The sequence below is a fragment of the Bos mutus genome, chromosome 7, assembly GCF_027580195.1.
Source record: "Bos mutus isolate GX-2022 chromosome 7, NWIPB_WYAK_1.1, whole genome shotgun sequence".
In the NCBI taxonomy this organism is placed as follows: Eukaryota; Metazoa; Chordata; class Mammalia; order Artiodactyla; family Bovidae; genus Bos; species Bos mutus.
This window is the reverse complement of record NC_091623.1, coordinates 57,139,159-57,151,844: the sequence shown is the minus strand read 5'-3', so window position 1 is coordinate 57,151,844 and position 12,686 is coordinate 57,139,159. Positions and strand designations below refer to the sequence as shown.

The window sequence follows — 12,686 nt, the reverse complement described above, 5'->3', positions numbered from 1 at the left end:
GATGCACTGTTGGTTTGGAAAGGGGTACGATTGAAGGCTGAACTTCCTAGGTGGCTCAGTGGTAAAGGATCTGTCTGCCAACACAGAACACTGCATTTGATCCCTGGGTCTGGGAGATCCCCTAGAGAAGGAAATAGCAACCCACTCCAGTATTCTTGCCTGGAAAATCCCGTTTACAGAGGAGCCTGGCAGGCTACAGTCCACAGGGGGTCACAGAAGAGTCTGTGACTACTAGTTACGATTTAGTGACTAGACAACCACGACTGCTTCAGTGGTGGTAGGTTACCTGTGTTTGTTGATGGCTACTATTGTGATCGTGGTTGTTACTGTCCATGGTGATTGGTTATTATGGGTTGTTGGTGCCGGTGGTAATGCGTGCTGATGGTGATGAGTGATGGTAAGGAAATGGGTGGTGGAATCTTTCGTACTTCTGCTTTATATTAGCTGGCATTAAGGTTATCAGCAGTTTCTGTTCGACTTCGGCTCAGGGACAGGTAAAGGCAGCAATTGGTTGTCCTCAGTTGATAATGGTGGTGACATGAGGGTAATGGTGGTTGTTTTGAAAGTACAGATATGAAGCTGGGAGGCCAGTAATGTGGCTGCTTGATCCAGGGGCAGCAGTCACAGGGATGGACAGAAAAGGCTGGAGGCCAAGAAAGGGTGAAGGAAAAAGATTCTAGAAGGACAAGGATCCCCAGATGTTGGAGAATGGCCTCTGGTTAGGGTCAAAGAGCCTGAGACACCCCTCCCAAGGGAGGGGGAGACCTGAGAGCTGTTGGAGGTGAGAATGTTGTTTGCGTGGGGTAGAGACACAGGGTGTGTCCCCAGAGCCCCACAGAGCAAGACCCAGGCTCCAAGGGCACATCAGGGGGCCAGGGTGGGGCCAAGGGCTGAGGGCAGCTCCAGCAGCCACTGCCACAGCAGCTTCACCTCACCACCGGCTGGCAACCACAGGACCCCGGAGAGGAAGGAAGTGGCTGTTTCGTTGTTGTCTCCAGTCTGGGGCTCTGCTCATCACCACCCAGGAGCAGGGAGGCCAGAGCAGTTGGTGCAGATTGCAAAAGCTGGCTCCTCCAGCCCTTCCTCCTGGCCCTGTGTCCCGAGCCTGTGGGATTGGCCAGCTTAAGGCTGCTGCTGCCACTGGTGATGGGGAGAGGGGCTAGTGTTTCCGCTTGACAAGCTTCACCTCGTTGAATCTGCACAGCTGCCCACCAGGCCCATAGTCCTCAATGTTCCCATTTGCCCGATGAGAAAACAGAGGCAGGGAGGTTCAGCTAGCTGCAGGACAACCCAAGATAGTAGAGAATTTCAACCAGTGATCCCCAAGGTCACACTTTGAACAGCCACCTTGATCGACAACCTCTTCCTCCTCCTTCCAGCTGAGAAGCTACCTGAGGGTGTGGGCTGACTCCTATAGTCTAGTTTTAATTCAAGCAACTAGAATGCTGGTGTGCCACACACACCCAAGGCCTTCTGGCCCATCGCTCCAGCTGCCACTACTGACAACATTCTGAAATATTCATGTTTCAAGGTCTATCTCCTACAGGAAGCCTGCTCTGATTGCCTCAGCCTCCTACAGGAAGCCCTCTCTGATTGCCTCAGTTCTTCTTCGTGCAGTCTGATTGGGATCACTGTCTCCCCTGAACAACTCGCTTCTGAGCTACTCAAGAGCAGAGTCTAGGCCTGGTCCCCACAGACCTCCATGCACAGTAGGAGTTCAGAAAGTGTTTTCACTACAGGGCTCCAATGCCCCAGCCCTTGGTTCTCCCTTCTTTGGCACCAGGGAAGCTGCAACCCCATGCCTCTACTGTAAGTTGCAGGGGGGCGGGGGGAGCCTCTCTGAAGAGCTGAAGTTAGAGACTATGTTCTCTTCTGTCCCAGTCACCTCGCACCCCTGACTATCTTTCACAAGAACTCCAGCCTCTTGAGTCATATCTGACTTGTGGTCAACTGTGACCACAAGCTCTCTGTTACACCCTCACCCCTAAGGGAGGAACAAACAGCTTCAACTTGACCCTCGGAGACTTGGGGGACACAGAGAGATGGATACCAATGACACAGGATAAGAGGCAGTCTTATTGCAATGATACTTCATTCATTTATTCATTCAACAAGTGTACATTGACCAGTTCCTCTATATTATCAAACACGGACCACTTTCACTAAATGCTCCTGGGGACACTGGCTGCCATTTCCTGAGGTAACCCAGTAGGTCTTTTCTCAGCACCGGCTTGTTTATTTTCCCCAGCAAGCCCACGGAGGAGATTTATTATGGCACCCGTTCTACAGATGGGGCAACTGAGGCTTGGAGAAGTGAAGTGGCCTCCCTAGGGTCCCATAGCCAAGTGTCAAGCCAGGCCTCACACCCAGTTCATCCCTTGCCAAAATTCTCGACTCTCCTCACACTATACCCTCTTGAGCAAAACCTCTCTCTCCGCCACAAACAACCCATGGGTTTTTTTGTGTGATTGCGTAGAACTCGGCTGGATCCAGGAGTCCCAGCTTCCTGGGGCTGGACACAGAAGGAGGGATTGCTAGAGGCAGAGGCCCATTCCACTGGGTGGGGAAAGAAGGGAGGGACAGGAAGAGGAACCAAGTTCTCGGGGCCAGGAGAGCCAGCCAGACACAGCCGGCCTCAGGGCCTCTGACCTCAGAGAAAGGAAGTGGCCTGAAGTCTCAGCTGAGCCCGAGGGGGTCCCAAGAGCATGGACATCAGGATGACCCCAAAGAGGAAACCCTGGACAGGACAATGTGTGTCTCCTCCCCGTCCTCATCTGACCTATAGCACCAACCCTGGCCATTCCCGTCGCAGACCCGGCTTCCCTTTCTGCTGTTTGACCTTAGAGAGGACACCTAACCTCTCTCTCTGGGCCATAGTTTTCTCTTTCGCAAAATGGATCTAATCAGAGCAATGACCCAGTCGCGTGCCCAGAGGATGCGATGAGATAATTCACGGAAAAAGCTTAGACCAGAGTCTGGCACAAAATAAGTGCCAGTGGGGCGTGAACTTTTGTTACCTATTGTTGTTCCCGGTTACCATAGTTACCACCCACGCCCCACCCTTTGAGGTCTTCAGAGAGAGAATCCACTTCCAGTTCGCCCACCCAACCTCCCCACCCTGACTCAGGGAAAGGACAGCCCCAGCAGGTCCCTGAATGACACCACTTCATCCCCTGTATTTAAAATTTCATCGGCTCTTCTCACCAACAAACCAGCTGGTCTCCTTATTTTAAAAACAGAAAATACACTCCCGTGACCCCTCTTCCCCACAAGCCTATTTCCCTCTTTCCCCTTCTTGGCCAGACTGTCCAAAAGCAGTCCTCTCCCTGTCTATAGCTCCTGACCTCCCAAGTTGACTCCTGACCCTGGGGTGTCCATGGGGGACCCTCTGAGCCTCCAGTGAGCGTAAAGTTCTTTAGCATCTGGGGGTCCAGTCGACAGCTCCCTGCTTCTCCAAACCGGCCACCCCAGGTCCTGGCTGTCTCCAAACTCAGCCTCTTCCGTGGGCATGCTTGCTAACCCCTCCACGCTGCTGTTTCCGAAACCTTGTCCTCCCCTACCTACCCTTCCTGCTGTATCCCAGGGCTCTCAGAGCATCACACCAGCTGTTGTTGTTGCTCAGTCACTGTCTTGTCTGTCTCTTTGTGACCCCATGGACTGTAGCCCACCAGGCTCCTCTGTTGATAGGGTTTTCCAGGCAAGAATATTGGAGTGAGTTGCCATCTCCTCCAAGGGATCTTCCCAACCCAGGGAGAGAACCCACGTCTCCTGTATCGGCAGGCGGATTCTTTACCACTGAGCCACCTGGGAAGCCCATTACACCCCCTTGTACCAAACATCTTAGCAGGCCCCCTTGAAACACTGAAATGAAATTCACATGCAGCAAAACACACTAACTTCCATCTTTCAGAAACATTGAATGTGGTCCCCCACAAGACCGGGAGAAAGTCATTTAGAATAAAATGTGCACGAAAAGATGAAAGTGCTCGGGCCAGTGGCCCAAGAACTCTCACTGGAGTGGCCGGGTGCTCACACCTCAACACAGGTGTGTCTCAGCCTGCGAGACAGCCGCACCCCCCGCCCCAAGTAGGACACACACATTAACCTCACGAGCAACGTAAGCTTCTAAACACTGGATGCTTCTTTCTTTTTCTTACATTAGTTAATTTACCTCTTTATGGCTGCGCTGGGTGTTTGTTGTTGCCTGTGGGCTTTCTCCAGTTGCAGTGAGCAGGGGCTAATCTTTGCTGAGTTCACAGGCTTCCCACTGTGGTGGCTTCTCTTGTTGCAGTGCACGAGCTCTCGGGCGTGCAGACTTTACTAGTTGTAGAGCGAGCTTAGTTGCCCCACCACCAAGTGGGATCTTAGTTCCCAGATCAGGGATCAAACCTGTGTCCCCTGCATTGGCAAGCGGATTCTTAACCACTGGACAACCAGGGAAGTCCTCCCACAATTCTTAAAGCACCCCCAGGAGCAGTATACCCCCAGATAGCACTCAGAACATCCAGATCGGGGATGGGGTTATGGAGAGGGATGCCCAGAGAGTTGGCAGATGTAGAGGGAGTGCTTGACCTGCACTGGAATCAGGGAGGTCTTCTCGGAGGAGGTGTCACCTGAGCCGTGTCTAAAGGCAAAGGTTGGCTTTTTTATTTTTGGGCTGCACTGAGTCTTTGCTGCTGCATGTACGCTTTCTGTAGTTGCCACGAGCGGGGGCTCCTCACAAGTTGAGGTACAAGGCCTTCTCATTGTGATGGCTTCTCTTGTTGCAGAGCACAGGCTCTAGGTACACAGGCTTCGGTAGCTGCAGCAAGCAGACTCAGGAGTTGTGGCGCATAGGCTGAGTTGCTCCGCAGCATGTGGGATCTTCCCAGACCAGGGATTGAACCCGTGTCCCCCACATTGGTTGGTGGGTTATTAACCACTGGACTGGTAGGAAAGTCCCTAGATTGGCATTATTAACCAGGCAGGAAGGATGTTCTGGGCAGAGGGCTCAACATCTGCAAAGACTTAGAGGCAAGGTAGTGAGGAACTGAGTTCTTCCTGAAGTCCTAGGTTACTGGCGCAGACTAGGTGCTCAAGAAATCTCTGTGGAGTGGCTGCATGGGGATGGCAGTGATGGGAAGCCACCGACAGAGAGATGGTGTCATAATTGCCATTGGAAAAATTCACACTTGGGACTTGCCTGGTGGTCCAATGGTTAAGACTGCACTTTCAATGCAGGGGGCATGGGTTAAATCCCTAGTCAGGGAACCAAGGTCGCAAATCTGCATGGCACAGCCAATAAATAAATTAAATAATAGTAAGAATAATAAAATCGTGTTCTTTTTTAAAAAAGAAAGAAAATCTCACTCTCAATAATCAGGCTAGAAGCAGTCTCAGGGGTTCCAGCCCTGCCCCTTCCTCCCCGCTACCCTCCCCAAAACACTCCCTCCTCTGCCTTCTCTTCTGCTTCAGTCACACCCCTGCATTTGCCCTGGCAGTTCACTCTGTCTGGTGAACCTTTTCTCCCTGTACTTGATCAAAACCCTTCTCAGCTTTCACATACCATCCCCAAAGCCCCCTGGGGCCCAGCCACTCACGACTGTAGATGCAAAAACCTGGTCTTTGCTGTCAGATGACCCCAGATTTGAACCCCACGTCCTTGGAACCAGGTTAGCTGCATCCTTAGTCAAGGGTCAAATCCCTCTCAGGCACCAATCTCCTTCCCAGACTTTACCACACTGAGCTATGACGATTGCCGATAATATGGGTGACATTTTGCATGGCTGAGTCCCTTCACTGTTCACCTGAAACTATCACAACATTGTTTGTTAATCAGCTATGCTGCTGCTGCTAAGTCACTTCAGTCGTGTCTGATTCTGTGCGACCCCATAGATGGCAGCCCACCAGGCTCCCCCGTCCCTGGGATTCTCCAGGCAAGAACACTGGAGTGGGTTGCCATTTCCTTCTCCAATGCAGGAAAGAGAAAAGTGAAAGTGAAGTCGCTCAGTCATGTCTGACTCTTAGCGACCCCGTGGACTGTAGCCCACAAGGCTCCTCCATCCATGGGATTTTCCAGGCAAGAGTACTGGAGTGGGGTGCCATTGCCTTCTCCGGTTAATCAGCTATACACCAATGCAAAATAAGTTTTTAAAAAAATCAGCAACACCTGCTTCCAGCATCGGACATGTTATAGATGCTTGGTAAATGTTAATTTCGTCAAGTGTCCCTCTTCCGGGAACCCTCCCCCTTCCCCACTTTGTTCCCCCAGAGCAGCTAATCTCTCTTACCAACTCTGGGAAGTAAGGCTGCTTCTCCCTTTTTACAGATGAAGTCACTGAGGCTCAGAGCAGTGTTAGGTCACACAGCCAGGATCAGAACCCAGATCTACCCCACACCCAAAACTAGGCTCATTTCATGCCTCTGGATATTCTTCCATGAATCCCACCCCTCCCCCAACCTCAGGGACTGTCAGCATGACCAGAATCTGAGCTAGCACCTCCCCTGCTCAGGAACATTCTATGGCTCCCCAATGCCCCCTGGGGAGCACTGGGTGGAGACTGGCTTCTCATCTATCTCTGCCCTGGAGTTGCCCACACTGACCCTCCCTCTTGATCTCTGCCTGAATCCCCTCCCAGATGGGCCCAGCACACCATCTCCATTTCCCTGGCAAGTCCTGGTCATCTTTGAAGACCTGACTTTGGTTCCCAGTATCTTTGCTCTTGAGCTTCCCAAGTGGTGCTAGTGTTAAAGAACCTGCCTGCCAATACAGGGGACATAAGGACTGCGGGTTTGATCCCTGGGTCGGTAAGATCCCCTAGAGGAGGGCATGGGAACCCACTCCAATATTCTTGTCTGGAGAATCCTATGGACAGAGGACCTGGTGAGCTACAGTCCATAGAGTTGCAAAGAGTCGGACATGACTGAAGGGTCTTATCACATATGCATTTTTGCTCTTGGGGGCTTCCTCTGAAGCTGGGTTTCTTTCTTTGCCCTTGTCCCTTGCTAGGCCCTCCCTGCAGGGGCTGAGAAAGGACTCAGTCCAAATCCCTGTCCTCCAGGAGCTCCAGGTCTGGGGTGGGTGTGGGGATTTCTGCAGGAGGGACACCTTGTCTGAGCATGAGTTACCAGCCAGGAAAGCTCTATCCAAGTCGCCACCGCTCCGTGTGCCAGTCCCTCCGTGACAGTGTGTATTGAACGGAGGCAGAGAGGGCCTGCGAGAGTCAGTGTGCTGAAGTGTTTAAGGTGCCGGATGAGCTCAGCTGGGCTGAAAGGAGAGAGCATTCCTGGCAGGCTTCCTGGAGGAGGAGTTTAAATGGGGAACCTGTGTCTGAGTCTCCTCCTTGGGGCCTACGGAAGGTGTCAGCTGATGAAAAGCCGAGGGAGAGAATTAAAAGGGAAAGTGGGAGCTTGGAATGTGCCAGAACTGGCTCTCTAAGGATGGAGACCACAGCAGAGGTGGTGGAAAGGCTGGGGGAGCTGAGGACCAAGGTCATAGCAGGGCACTAGACACGGTGACTGAGAGAATCTCAGGGGGATGGGCCAGGAGGATGCCAAGGTAGGAGGAAGCAGGTGAGGGGGAAGAAAGTCATCCTGAGGTGACTTTGTTGTTGTTGTTCAGTCACTCAGTCGTGTCCGATTTCTTTGCGACCCCACGGACTGCGGCTCGCCAGGCTTTCCTGTCCTTCACTATCCCTAGTTTGTTCAAACTCATATCTGTTGAGTTGGTGATGCCATCCAACCATCAGCTTCTGCTGCCCCCTTCTCCTTTTGCTTTCAGTCTTTCTTAGATCAGAGTCTTTCCCAATGAGTCAGCTCTTCACATCAGGTGGCCGAAGTGTTGAAGCTTCAGCTTCAGTATCAGTCCTTCCAATGAATATTCAGGGTTGATATCCTTTAGGATTGACTAGTTTGATCTCCTTGCTGTCCAAAGGATTCTCAAGAGTCTTCTCCAGCACCACAGTTCGAAAGCATCATCAGGACTCACCCTGCTTTATGGTCCAACTCTCACATCCATACATGACTATTGGAAAAACCATAGCTTTGACTATATGGAAATTTGCCAGCAAAGTGATGTCTCTGCTTTTTAATACACTGTTTGTCATAGCTTTTCTTTCAAGGAGCAAGCGTCTTGGATCAAATACCAGGGAGAAGTCAGGAACTCAGCCTGGGCCAAGGGAGGGAGAGATGGGCTGGGGATGTGACAGAGAGGGTGGGTGAGCTCCCCCATCAAGCCTTCGCTGATCCCCTCCTCCCCTCCCACAGTCGCCAGATCCCCAAGCACACTCTGCCCCACTGGACCAGGCATCACCCTCTGCTCCATGGCAATGGGATACAAAGTGGAGGGATGCTGGTACCAAAAGAGAGAGGGCTGAGGGACACATCCAAGCTGTCATTCTGTCTGTCCTCCTCTTTGGGGAGTAGACCTTGTCTCCCTCTCCTGTCATCCCTGAGATGGGGAAGGAGGGAGGGAGGTGGCAGGTGGGCAAGGGGACAGCATCAGAAGCTGATGATGTAGGTGAGCCAGGTGGGAAGGGGAGGAGTGCTCAGGCACCAGTCCCCACCACGCCCCCTGCAGAGGCTCATCGTCACCCCACCGCCCCCACCCCCAGGGCAGCAAGGAGCGCTTCCACTGGCAGAGCCACAATGTGAAGCAGAGCGGCGTGGACGACATGGTGCTTCTACCCCAGATCACTGAGGACGGCATCGTGGGCAACCTCCGAAAGCGCTTCATGGACGACTACATCTTTGTACCCTGGGCCATGGGCAGGGTGGGCAGATGCAGGACTCAGGGACAGAGGACGACTGACCAGCGGATGGAGGGATGGTGGGTGGGTGAGGGCAGGGGAGGATGAAAGAGAGGCTGTAGCACAGAAGGGACACGCATACGTGAGCACAGGAACAGAGTGGGGATGGGCAGCAAGAGCAGGGGGCGTTAGGACACAGGGGACAGCAGAGTAACAGCGGGGCTCCAGCTGGGGGTGGCCGTGGCTCTCACTGCTCCCTCTGCTCGAGGGTGACTCAGGCACAGCACCCTCTGTTCCCCTCAATCTGGATCCAGCTCAGTTTTTTCCTAAGACACCTGGAGTATCTCCATCCTTTCCTCCAAGCCACGGGGCTCTAGGAGGCCCCAAGGGAGCAGGAGGAGGGGGCAGGGCCCCTTGAGGGACTCAGCTTGCCAGGACGCTGCATGACCCTTAACCACCTCCACCCCAGACCTACATTGGCTCCGTGCTCATCTCCGTAAACCCCTTCAAGCAGATGCCCTACTTCACAGACCGCGAGATCGACCTCTACCAGGGCGCGGTGAGGCGGGGGCCGGGTGGGAGCCACAGCCCCAAGGCCTCCCCCCGACCTTAGACCTAGGCTGAGCCCTGATCTCTCCCACCAGGCCCAATATGAGAATCCCCCGCACATCTATGCCCTCACCGACAATATGTACCGGAACATGCTTATAGACTGTGAGAACCAATGTGTCATCATCAGGTACAGAGTGGGAACCCCAGACCCTCCTCCCCAAGGTCCCCTCAAACAGCATCACCACCCCAGGGAGGTTTAATTGGAATTCCGGATCCAAACAGAGCCTTGCTGTCCCTCTCCACCCCTAGCCCCACTCTACTTAGCCGCTCACCACCTGATCCATGACGTATTTTATGCATTCATTCTGTTATTGCCCACCTGTTCCATCTAAGGGTCAGGAAATTTAGATCCATCTTGTTCACTATGGTATCCCCAGTAGCCTGGGCTATTGCCTGGCACCCAATAGGCGTCAATGAATGAACAATCAGAGCCCCAACCAGAAAGGGCACTTCCTCCACTTCTGGTCACTCATCATCCTTTTCCCTCACCCATCCTCAGTGGAGAGAGTGGAGCTGGGAAGACAGTGGCAGCCAAATATATCATGGGCTACATCTCCAAGGTGTCGGGCGGAGGCGAGAAGGTCCAGGTAAGGCAAACAGGAAGAGGGGCTGGGTCTCCCCACACAGAATTTCATCCCCTCACCTCCAAACTCCCACACCCTACCTCATTCTGACCTCTTCCCGCCCCCACCTGCCTCTTTCCCCAGCATGTGAAAGATATCATCCTTCAATCAAACCCACTGCTGGAAGCCTTTGGCAATGCCAAGACAGTGCGCAACAATAATTCCAGTCGCTTTGTGAGTCTCTGTGGCCTCTACACTGTTTGTCTCTGTCTCTTTCCTTTATCTATATGCTCAAGAGTACAGGAAATACCTGCTCCTCAATGGGAGACTGGCTTCCTGCTCATGATCCCTCTGGAAAAAAAGTCCCCGATCAGCAGCTCTATGGAGGCCAGGACATGTTCGTGTACCATTCTTGAATACTCCTCCCATGGCTGCAACTAGGCTATTCTGTTCCTACTTGCATTTCAGGTCCCTCGTTCATTCTTTCTTTTATCAAATGCTTCTTGGAGTCCTTCTCTGTGTCAGGTACTATGCTGAGCCTAATGAAAGACAGGATAGGTAAACAGACTTGGGCTTGTCATCATCTTCTGTCACTGTTTGGATGTGTGGCTTGGACAAAAACAAACCAATGTAACCTTGTGGGTCTCCTCTGTTGGAATGGGATGGTGTGGTGGCTCAGACAGTAAAGAAACTCCCTGCACTTCAGGAAATCCAAGTTTGACCCCTGAATTGGGAAGATTCCCTGGAGGAGGGCATGGCAACCCACTCCAGTATTCTTGCCTGGAGAATCCCATGGACAGAGGAGCCTGGTGGGCTGTGGGGTCGCAGAGAGTTGGACACAACTGAGTGACTAACACTTTCACTTTCATAGACTTCAATAATTTCAGTAAATGCTTGAACATGGAAATGGCTTAATGAATTCTGACACTAATGAGATTTTTTCCCCTGGATATTATTATCTATAATATTAATTATATTTTATTTTTGAATATATTTTAATATAATTATATTTGAAGTATTTTCTCCAACATTTTATTTTAAAATTTTCATATACATGGAAAATCTAAACACTACAGTAAACGCCTGTATGCTCATCTCCTAGATTCTACCATTAATATTTTACTATTCTTGCTTAATCATATGTGTATCGATCCACTTTTTTTATGCACTATAAGTTAAACACCATACCTTTCCCTCAAACACTTGAGCATGCAGATGGTTAATCAGAGTCCAATATAAATTTGCAGCTCTCTTTCATTTCTTTTAAAGTTAAATTTGCATACAGCAAAAATGTAAATCTAAAGGGGACTATTCATTAATTTAGATGAGTGCAGACACCCATGCAACCAACACTCCTATCAGTACACAGAATATCACCATCTCTGCAGAAAGTCTCCTCTTGTCTCCTTCTAATCAACCTCTACTTCTACCTTATCCAAGAAGAAGTCACTCTAATTTTTTTTTTTTGCCCCGTAGATTAGTTTTAATAGTTTCAGAATTTCATATAAATAGACTCACACAGTCTGTGTTTTCAGACTACTAATATACAACAAAACATGGATGAATCGCAAGAACATGTAATTCTATTTTATTTTATTCTATTGCTGCTGTTGTGCTCAGTGGTGTCCAACTCTTTTGCGACCCCATGGACTGTAGCCTGCCAGGCTCCTCTGTCCGTGGGATTTCCCAGGCAAGAATACTGGAGTGGGTTGTCACTTCCTTCTCCAGGGGATCTTTCCAATCCCCTGGATCAGACCAGAGGTCGAACCCAAGGTACTTATGTCTCCTGCATTGGCAGGCAGATTCTTTACCACTGGTGCTACCTGGGAAGCCCTTTATTTTATATAATTTTGGCTCAGACGGTAAAGAATCCACCTGCAATGCAGGAGACCAGGGTTCAATTCTTGGGTTGGGAAGATTCCCTGGAGAAGGGAATGGCAACAGGGCTAGAGGCCCCAGGTTAGGGCTTGAATCATCAGGGAGCAAGGAAAAGGTATTCCTGGCCCAGGACCCATTTTAAGCAAGGGCTGGAGGAAAGGAGCTGGTGAGAAGAACAGTAAGTGGAAGTTGGGGAGAGAAGAGCTACTTGAGGTCACTTGGGGAAGAAGGCTCATAAGACCCATCCCCTGTCCTTCCTCACCTGCAGCCCTGGGACCCTGGACAGGTACTGATGTGCCTTTCTTGGGTTCAGGGCAAGTACTTTGAGATCCAGTTCAGCCGAGGAGGGGAGCCAGATGGGGGCAAGATCTCCAACTTCCTGCTGGAGAAATCCCGCGTGGTCATGCAGAATGAAAATGAGAGGAATTTCCACATCTACTATCAGGTGCAAGGAAGGTGGCCATGGGCTGGGGCAGAGGGAGCCTCGCTGGAGCCCAGGGGGGATACCATGGGAGGGTCGGTGTTTGGGAGCCCGTGACGGCGAGGACTGGGGGGTTACGAGGGCTGCACCCGTCCACCACAATGGGAATGAGCTTCACTCGCCCTCCAGCTGCTGGAAGGGGCCTCTCAGGAGCAGCGGCAGAACCTAGGGCTCATGACTCCCGACTACTATTACTACCTCAACCAGTCAGACACCTACAAGGTGGACGGCACCGATGACCGGAGCGACTTCAGTGAGACTCTGGTGAGCACCGTTGTCGCTTCAGCCCTGGGAAACCTTCTTGTATTACAAATTGGGAAACCAAGGCCCAGAGAGGGACAGGGACTTGCCCAAGGTCACACAGAAAAAAAAAAAAAAGCCAGGAGAGGGGTCCAGGTGTCCTGATCGTTCCCCCTGCCCCACATG

The 12,686-nt window shown here is 51.6% G+C and overlaps 1 protein-coding gene across 1 annotated transcript in view; it reads left to right on the top strand.

Annotated features, from left to right (window-relative positions):
* MYO1F (myosin IF) overlaps positions 1-12,686 on the top strand; it is a 37,082-nt gene that overhangs the window by 1,932 nt on the left and 22,464 nt on the right. Inside the window, exons 2-8 of the mRNA XM_005890714.2 lie at positions 8,592-8,729; positions 9,196-9,285; positions 9,371-9,465; positions 9,838-9,925; positions 10,046-10,135; positions 12,093-12,224; positions 12,390-12,524. Of these exons, the coding sequence (XP_005890776.2) occupies positions 8,592-8,729; positions 9,196-9,285; positions 9,371-9,465; positions 9,838-9,925; positions 10,046-10,135; positions 12,093-12,224; positions 12,390-12,524 (768 nt within the window). The remainder of the gene's footprint in view (positions 1-8,591; positions 8,730-9,195; positions 9,286-9,370; positions 9,466-9,837; positions 9,926-10,045; positions 10,136-12,092; positions 12,225-12,389; positions 12,525-12,686) is intronic.